General features: G+C 33.9%; 1 protein-coding gene across 1 annotated transcript; it reads right to left on the bottom strand.

Annotated features, from left to right (window-relative positions):
* Window positions 1-407: 407 nt before the first annotated feature.
* LOC110264949 (uncharacterized) lies at window positions 408-909 on the bottom strand. The gene is made up of 3 exons (XM_088494635.1): window positions 898-909; window positions 544-811; window positions 408-442 (listed from the first exon to the last, which is right to left on the bottom strand). The coding sequence occupies exons 1-3, from the start codon at window positions 907-909 to the stop codon at window positions 408-410; spliced, it is 315 nt and encodes a 104-aa protein (XP_088350761.1).
* Window positions 910-10010: the final 9101 nt, after the last annotated feature.

The following is a 10010-nucleotide window of genomic DNA, read 5'->3' as shown; positions in this document are numbered from 1 at the left end:
CAAAACCTATACAGAAATATGTTAGATTTTAGGAATTACACCTATAGCCATACATTGGTTTTAAATTTAAGTAATTTATTGCCATTACCAGCAACACGAACATGCACCCCCCGCATGTTTTCCGGTTCTCGTCTTGGAATTTTCTTATCGCATCTCGCAGCTTCTTTAATATGTGATACGGCCAATGAAACCTTCTAGGGTTCGAGACATCCAATATTGGAGGGAGGTGCCACGGAGAAATAGTCTGCTGGCTTGTGGGGTTCAGAAACATCTTCAAAACAACCATGATAAAGTACCTTCTAAATGTCATCCTCTGTTGCTCGATCTCCATTGGACATGCAAATACAAAGTCCCACAGTTGGGTTGTAGTTTTCTTCTGAAATTCTCTCTTAATTGCCAAATGCGATTCATTTTTTTTTCTGCAGTTCGGGAATTGGGTCCCCTGCGCGAAACAAAACAGTTTACCACTATCAGTACGTGTCAACATCGGAATAAGCATTACCACACAGCAAAATATTTACATCTTACATAATTTACACTTACCTTGAGAAGGTATGCCGAATACATTGCCGATAAGTTCTGTAGTAATGCGAATGTCCCCGGTGTCGACCCTGAGAATATTTGTCTCCACGTCATAGGCCCTTGCTAGTTGGAGCATGATACTCTGCTTCACATGCCATTGAGGTACCCGACGCAGGAAATCAAATCCAATGGCCTCAATCTCGGCCAACTTACCTTGCTCATTATGTCGTTCCAAGTGGGTAAATAAGTTGTTAATGTAGCAAGGTGAGCAACGCGTTTCGACTAGTTTCTGTTGAGCAAAACAAGTATGGATCAGCAGAAGGTGGTAAAAAAATACCTAGATATGTTCATTTACTCATGTAATCAATGGGATACCTTTTTACCCATCTGGTTTTGTCTTCGGCCGGTTTAGAGATAGGTTTGTCTTTTACTTAGTCTGGTGTAGTTGCTGTTTTCAACTAGCTGCATTATTGCAAGTACTAATTACTTAAATAAAATCTCAGCAACAGTCCAAGATGGTCTCAAAATCAATTCTAGGGGCGCATAACAATAAAAAATGGTCTGATACAAATAAATGTTTCTTCTTAAAAAAACAAGCAGAAACAAATCTTGAAAATGATGTGAAAACCTTATACATATGTTCCGTACACTGTTCTAATAAGCAGGACCAATGAAGATGAAAAGATAAATAAATAAATAAATAAATAAGAGCTCCAGCAGACAAAATGATCATAGGAATAAAAATAGTTAATATGAAGGAGCAACTATACACTGAACATATACACCATAGATTTCTCAGCAGTCAGTCATAGGATCAAATAATGACTCTCAAGAAGTGGCAGTACTGGTATATAGTGCTGGTGATGAATCATGAGCAACAAAAAATCAATGACCTTATATATCATTCTCTAACTCCGAAAACACACACACACACACACACACATATAAGACTATCCTCGTCACAAAGCACTCACAATTCATAAAACCTTAAAAAAGAAAAGCAAAATATCCTAAATACTAATGAATGATTCTCTATTGCTGGATTATCTATATACAAGACTAGTATATGGCACACCATTTTATGTATTTAGAAACTAGAGAGAAAATGATAGAGATCAGTGAGATAAAGAACAAAGAGGGCGAAATAATCAAAGTGGGTTACAACTAACAAATTGGCATCCAATTTTTGAAAGCCTGGAGATGAAGCTAAAATATAACAGCAAGAACACTCACTAATTGGGTTACATCTAACAAATTGGGATCCAATTTTTGAAAGTCAAAATACTGCTCTTTCTAACCATAATAATCACTCCATCTGAAAAACAAGAACACTCACTAATCTGCAAGGAAACACAAAATTAAAAATAAAAAGAAAAACACCCCCAATTAAATCAATTAAAACAAAACTAACTAATCCATGAATACCACCACCATCTAATCAGTAGAGACAATTTGTAACAGCAAGAACACTCACTAATTGGGTTACATCTAACAAATTGGGATCCAATTTTTGAAAGCCAAAATACTGCTCTTTGTAACCATAATAATCACTCCATCTGAAAAACAAGAACACTCACTAATCTGCAAAGAAACACAAAATTAAAAATAAAAAGAAAAACACCCCCAATTAAATCAATTAAAACAAAACTAACTAATCCATGAATACCACCACCATCTAATCAGTAGAGACAATTTGTAACAGCAAGAACACTCACTAATTGGGTTACATCTAACAAATTGGGATCCAATTTTTGAAAGCCAAAATACTGCTCTTTGTAACCATAATAATCACTCCATCTGAAAAACAAGAACACTCACTAATCTGCAAGGAAACACAAAATTAAAAATAAAAAGAAAAACACCCCCAATTAAATCAATTAAAACAAAACTAACTAATCCATGAACACCACCACCATCTAATCAGTAGAGACAATTTGTAACAGCAAGAACACTCACTAATTGGGTTACATCTAACAAATTGGGATCCAATTTTTGAAAGCCAAAATACTGCTCTTTGTAACCATAATAATCACTCCATCTGAAAAACAAGAACACTCACTAATCTGCAAGGAAACACAAAATTAAAAATAAAAAGAAAAACACCCCCAATTAAATCAATTAAAATAAAACTAACTAATCTATGAACACCACTACCATCTAATCAGTAGAGACAATTTGTATCATTCATCACAAATATTTATTATCCCAAATGCAATTTTTTCGTCTAAGTTTAAAAATCATAACAGTCCAGCACTGAGATGAAAATAATTTTTAATTTATTACAAACCAATAACAACTAGTTCATGTAACTATTTGGCTGCAGTGGCAAGAGCAACATAGCAGGAATTATAAATTGTTCAGAAATGAGAAAATTCACAAAACTGACCATCCAATATCCTACTAAAGTAACCATCCAACAAATTTCAACCAGTTTTCAACAATGGTCAGCCATTATCGATCACGCTGCCTGCACATGGTCCACACAGAAAAAGAAAAAAATATTTCAAACTTAACTCTTATATAAACACGATCCCAAACTTTTTTGACCTTTTTCGCGCTAAAATAAAATCATGAAGAACTTCAACAACCTAAACTAACTACAAAGATGGCTCCTACTGCTATTTCACCATGGCTAATCATGCATTTCATCAACAAGATCTTTCTACAATCAAACATGCAACTGTGATTACCAATCAAAAACTGAACAACCTCACCCACTTACCTTGGATGGTTAGGATTCTTCCGATCAAGATGTTCGTTGTCTTTCCGGTGAACTGTTGAGTAGCAGGCGACTATTTATGCAAGGTCAGATGCTTCTATGCTCAGAGACAACGGGGCCCGGTCTCGGAATACTCGGAAGATGTTCAGTTTGGCGGTGAGATCTCCCTGGCGGCAGTTCTGATCGGCGGCTGGGTTGCAGCGAATGCCGGATGTTCAGCGATGGCGCCGTGCTTGAGGGCAACAAACAGGTCGCTTGCGTTCAACTGTGACCTTCCCTGGTAGCAAGTTGCAGGGGTTCAGGGTTCTAGCGCCGTCACGGCTCTCTGGAACGAATTGGGAGGGTTTGAGTGGGGGAGGAGAAACGGCGAAACTAAAGGGATTGGGGATTTGCGGTAAAAGTAGAAATAGCAAAAATATGGTGGTGTGTTAAAGTAAACAGCCATAATAGGATTAGGACTAATCTCCTGCTTTAATTTCAATTGGGCTTAATAAAAAAGCCCATTGTAGGCATTGTATAGATATTTCATTGTCTCCCTAGCGGGATCCTATCCTAAATTTGTAATTAAGTCTTACGTTTAAAAGTTTTTAAATGGGTATCTACACCAATTTTAAATTTATAATTAGATTTTTTTGTTATAGTCGTTATATTCCTGTGTGATGAGTTTAACTTGAAGTATAACTCGTTCTGTCCAAGGTTGAGTTTGTCTTCATCTGAGACGGACGAAGTATACATCAATTTTAAGAGGAATGGTGACAACAGATACCTGTAAAAAAATCTGACACTCAAGTTAGTAAGAGTGGAAATGAGCATAATGCAATTTAGAGTGACTAGAGTACCTCTCTTTATTTTGACTTATTGTTTATATACAGCAAATTAGGTTTGAATTATATCATAATGAGGTTAATTTACTTGACCTAATCTTCCGGTGAATCAGTGTAGTCTGAAAATTACTTGTGACAACCTCCTCTTTTGGTAGAATTCTGTTTCTTAGTAGTTATCTGATCTTTCGCTAACATAATAAAACACATTTATTATCAGAATAACTAATTTATAGGGAGAGTATAACCGTGTTATACCTAACAGATCACAACTCCCAAGTTTGACCTGTGATATTTTACAATAAGACAGGTTGAGCTTAGATAATTTTTTGACCTATAAATCGGTATTGTAATAATAAGTGGTAACCCCCAAGCTCAACTTGTTGTACTTGAAAAATAATAGTTATATGTTAGAGAGAAGAGTCTAAATTAAATAAAATAGAATTAAGAGTTATTATGAATAATGATAATATGACAAATCCCCAAGTTTGACCTATTTATTTTTAAGCGAAACACGTTGAGCTTTTATGAAAATCAATTTATAACTCGATAGGATATGAAAGAGATGTGGTTTGTGTTATAATTCAGAGGATATGAAGATTATCCCTCCAAGATCAACTTAATATTCTTGAAAATAAAGTTCGTCAAACTTGTCATTAGGAAAGGTGTTAATTATATCAGTATATTTATTGGCGAGTTCATAGTTGATTATTTACTGTTGGATTGACTTCGACTTATATGTGTCAACTTGCTTTGACTGATTTCGACTCATAAATACCGATTTGTTTGGAGTGATTTCGACTTATAGGTGTCGGCTTGTTTAATTTGGATTGATTCCGAGTTATAGTAGCTGGTTTGTTGGAGGTGACTCCGACTTATAGTTGCCGGTTTGTTGGAAGTGATTCCGACATATAGTTGTCGGCTTGTTTGGATTGATTCCGACTTATAACTGTCGGCTTGTTTTTGTATCCCAACTTTAATATCGATTTGTCGTAGTTTCTCTTAGATAAGAGTTCTAATAACTTTACAAGAATTGATATAGCAATAACAAAAATGAAGATTATTAGTCATGGTCTCATGGAGACTATGAAATGTAGAAAGATAATGATTGGTAGAGCATATATAGTTGTTCTCGAACTAATTGATAACTGAGTTTGTTCTCGAATTGATTGATAACTGAATTTGTTCTTGAATTGATTGATTGATTTTGACATATGAAATGATAAGATACATAAATATAAAGTAATTCGAGTATATAGAGTAGTATACACCTTATAAAAAATTATGATGTATTGAAATTTGAAATAAACAATTTATATAAACAAACAAGATTTTGCATACACATAGTTTTACTGAGATAGAAATGACTTAGTAATTTGATTTGTCTAGGTCACATTTGCCTTCTAAAATTTACAAAACGTGTGCATCTCGTCCGATGATCTTGGAATGTTTTGTTGAGCTTCCAATTTATAGCTACTCTTTTCTTAGCTCGTTTAGTGCATCTCCTATGTTAATGAACTTATTTTCGTCCTCCACTAATGTCACTTTGGTCAAAGTATCTGTTGGTATAGGTCGATCTTGTATATCTGATATGAGGTTGAGCTCTGCCAGGAGGCTCAAGCTCTTCGAGTTATAAAGTATTTGTATGGACTGCTTGTTTGGTTGCTTTTGGGGAATTTAACTTGAGTGTTATTTTTGTATTGAATAATCGGTTCACTACAAGAAAATAAAGCATTTGTAACAAAAATTAGTTATAGTTACAAAATAAGAATGTTATGTAATAACATAATTTTTTTTCTTACAAATTGTTGTAAAAATTTATAATGTTTTGTAACAAAAAATTAAATTATTGCAAAAGTTCAAAATATTTTATAACAAAAAATTCATTTGTCACAAAATTTAATATTAAAAGATTTTTTGTAACTAAAAAAGATTTTATCACAAAATTTAAAAATTTTTTATAACTAAAAAAAGATTTTATTTCGAGTTGTTAAAACTTTTAGTGTTGAAAAAAAAATATTTATAATTTTTTGCATGGTATTTTTTTTTCAAAACTTTAGTTTTTCTAAATATTGTTTTTGATAATTAAGTATTTTTTATAAAATATTAAAAATTAAATTATTAATTTTAAAAAATTATAAAATTTTTTTAATCTTTAAAAAAAATAATATATCTAATCCATATTAATAATCATCAGTTTTTTAAAAAATTAATATATCTAATATCTATTAAGAATAAACTCATTAAAAATTAATTTCTCAAATAAAAAATATTTAATAATAAAATATTAAAAAGATAAAAATTAGAAAATACTATAGCCTGCCTTATTACATGCATTATAAATCTAAGGATTATTATTTTCTAAAATCAATCGCAATAAAAAATTAAAATTTTATTTATGTCAAATTGAATTTAATTAATAACGGTTCATAACTAATTCTTTTAATAATAAAGTATTGTGTATAATTTAAAATTTAAAATTTATGTAATTGGAGAATAGAATTAAATTTAAATTTAAGTGTCTTAATTTTTACTAAAATTTTAAAATTATTCTTATTTTATTTGATCAAAATTTTATATTTCAAAAATTATTTTACTAAGACAATTAAATTAAATTTTGATAATTTAAATTTAAATTAATAAAAATTCTTCTATAATTTTTGAATAATTAAACATTTTGAATATTTAAATTTTTATACTAATTTTATCTATTTTTTAATTCTAATCTTAATCCTAGTTCTTAAATATTTATACTATAAATTCTCGTGAGAGTTCTAACTCCTAACTCACCGATACACATTAAGAAATGAGAAAAAAATAAAAAGAAAAAGAAAAGAGGCCAGGAGTGATAGATGATAGAGAAGCGGGGAAGCAAGGGAACGAAGAAAAGCGGGGGGGGGGGGGGGGGGGGACTCTAGCAGCCCCTCACCCCTAACATCCCCTGCACCGCGCCTCCGCCTGGCATCTGTTTCGCCATTTTGCCCCTTGTCATTCGCGTCTGCCTCGCTGTCTCTGCTCTATTCGTTCACGTCTCTACTCTTTCTCATTGTCCACTTCTTACTTCGAGTCTCACCATCCAACTTAGCTTCCTCCTCGCCGGCAGCTTCCTCCCCATCGTCTTCGCCAGCAGAAGAATGAGCAGACAGAACCAGCATCTAGTCTCTCGGCTGGTGGTCGTTATCATCTTCGATCTTCAATTGGTCAGCTTCCTTCACCGTCTGTTGGTTCCTGGAGGTGAGCTTCCTTCGGCCATATTCTTTCTTTTTTTTCGATTTCATTGCTATAAATCATCACTATGCCTTTACTTTTTTTTTATGAAAGTTGAATTTGTTGCTAAAATTATGACTGAGCTAAATTTTTTTGTTGCTGTAAATCATATTTGGAGATAAAGTTTTGTGTTACTAAAAAACATCACTGAGCCTCGCCTCTCCCCTGTTTGCTGGTTACTGATTTTTTTTATTCTGAGTTGTTGATGGTGCTATGATGTTTAACTACATTGTTAAATTTTGTTAATTTTATTGATTCTGATTTATAAGTTATTGGTTGCTAATTTTTCTGATTCTGAGTTATTGATGGTGCTATGGTGCTGACTTATTTTTTATTCTGAACTTGGGCAGAATAACGTTGTTGCAGCTTCTGTTTTTAAGTTTTTTGTTTCTATAATCTTTATGAAACTGGAATAACTGTTGATGGTTGATTTTAGTGATTCTGGAATAATTTTGTTGATGGTGCTGTTAAAGCTAGTGATGAAAAGCAGGAGCAATTAGAGTTCAAGAAAGTTCAAGATAGTGTGGCTTAACTATCAAGTTGTTATCCATTGGATAGAGAGCCTTTAGCTTTATTATCAACAGTCTCCTTTTATATAAGCCTAATACTCATTGTAATCAGTTAGCATTTTTTACTCATTATCAATTTTGGTTAATTCAGTTTTATTTTTTCCGTTCTTATTATACTTTTCTATTTCCAAACTCCCTGTATCACTATTGCTTCTATAATAACATAAACTTGTTCAGGTGCTTTGGTGCTGTGTTTACAAAATCACAAACTAACTGGCAAGTACACCGGGTCGTACCAAGTAATACCTCAGGTGAGTGAAGGTCGATCCCACGAGGATTGATGGACTAAGCAATAATAATTGAATGATTTACTTAGTCAGACAAGCACAAATGAGTGTTTTAGGTTCAAATGCATCAAGCAGTACTCAGAGAAATTAAGAGAGCAAATAGTAAATGGGTTGTGAAGATTATATGGGAAAACAGTTAAGGTTTCAGAGGTATTTATCTTTTCGGATTAACAATTCCTACCAACTACTTTAATCATGCTAGATTAAATTCATGGCAAGCTTTTATTGATTAAACCCTAATTCTTTAGTAATTTAATCTCCTCTAACCTAATCAAATAATTCCTTGGTCACTTAATTTAGATTAAAAGTGTAAGTCCAATTCTAGCTTATTGTCCACACAAACCCTAAATACTCAAAGATAAGGTGATTATATGTCACGTATCACGTTAAGTCCAAGCAATTAGATAATTATGTGGATTTACTTTCAATTTGTTATTCAAGTGAGTTAACTTTTCTAAGATTCAACAAGAATTCAAATAGAAAAAGAGTTATCTTCCAATATACTCTAATTCCTAGGATGAAGAACGAAAGTAATCCTTGAATTTAGATCAATACATTAATCAAAGTAGAATGACAATAGTTTTATTCCATCAAAATAAACAGAGCTCTTAACCTTAACAGAGGAGGTTTAGTTGCTCATGGCTCATAGAAAACTAGAGTTCCAAGAGTGTGTAAAGTGCGGAATGAGAAAGAGAGAGAAGAAGAGAGCCCAAAGGGCTGAATCTTTCCTCCTTTTATATCTAACCTAATTTGATTTGAAAATAAAATAAATTAGTAATATCTAAAACCTAAAAGATTGTGTTTTGTTTTAATAATAATGAAAAGTGTTCCGAGGGTTACATGAAACTGGAGGTCGATCTCGGACGAGATCTTCTGTACTGGTCGGAGATGACGTGTCCGGCTGGCTGATGACGGCCGGAGCTGTTGGGTCCGACTTGTTGGACTTGCTGCACTGCTGATCCTTGGCCACCGGAGGGTGGGGGGTACCTGCAAGAGACTCCGATGCTTAAGTTAGCACGGGTATTAAGCAGGTTTTTATGTAGAATCAGAGTATGAGTTATACCTGGGTGCTCCAGTGTATTTATAGTAGCGTAGGCTGACCTTTCTGGTAAGATAAGTTAGTTATCTTATCTTATCTTATCTTGAGTGAAGTCAGCTTATCTTCAAGGGAACCGCCTTTATCACTATAGGCTGGGATTGCCTTTGGATTCTGGGTCGTGTTCCTCTATTTGGGCCCTTTTATTGGGCTTTGCTGTCGATTTGACCGACTTCTTCGTAAAGAAGTCGGTCTGCTTGACCTGAACAGGTCGGTCGCTTCGCTACTGAACATCCCGGTTCGGACAGCTCGACCCCGGGTATGAACAGTGCCCCTGCTTGAGCTCGGTCTTCTTTTTTAAGGTCGAGTCCTTGACTTCGGACCTTCTATAGTGGAGCCGAACTCAAGCATTTCGTCAATTTTTCCCTTTTTGTAGAATCTTTTGGATGTAAAAGTTTTTCTCTAATAGCGCGCGCTGCTTTGGAAACGTGTGAGGGTTTAATACTTTCATTAATTAGCATTAATTGCCCCGTTTTTCCTTTAAAGCTTTTGATTTTCGAAAACCCAGAAACGGTTTATCTTCTCCTCTGTAACTTCTTCACATTTTCTTCCTTTGTTCTCTCGCTCTCTGTTTTTTGCCCTTGTTTCTTCTTTTCCTTCATGGCGGCGTCGCTTGGCGATTCTCGGGACAACTTACATCTCCTCTTTTCCTTTGAAGCTTTCTCTTCTCCAGGTGAGTCCCATTCGCATTTTCTTTTCTCTTTCGCTGCTTTTGGCTTTTTGTGATTA

Source organism: Arachis ipaensis, chromosome B7, assembly GCF_059453495.1.
Source record: "Arachis ipaensis isolate K30076 ecotype BB chromosome B7, ASM5945349v1, whole genome shotgun sequence".
NCBI lineage: Eukaryota > Viridiplantae > Streptophyta > Magnoliopsida > Fabales > Fabaceae > Arachis > Arachis ipaensis.
This window is presented reverse-complemented; position numbering and strand designations above follow the sequence as displayed.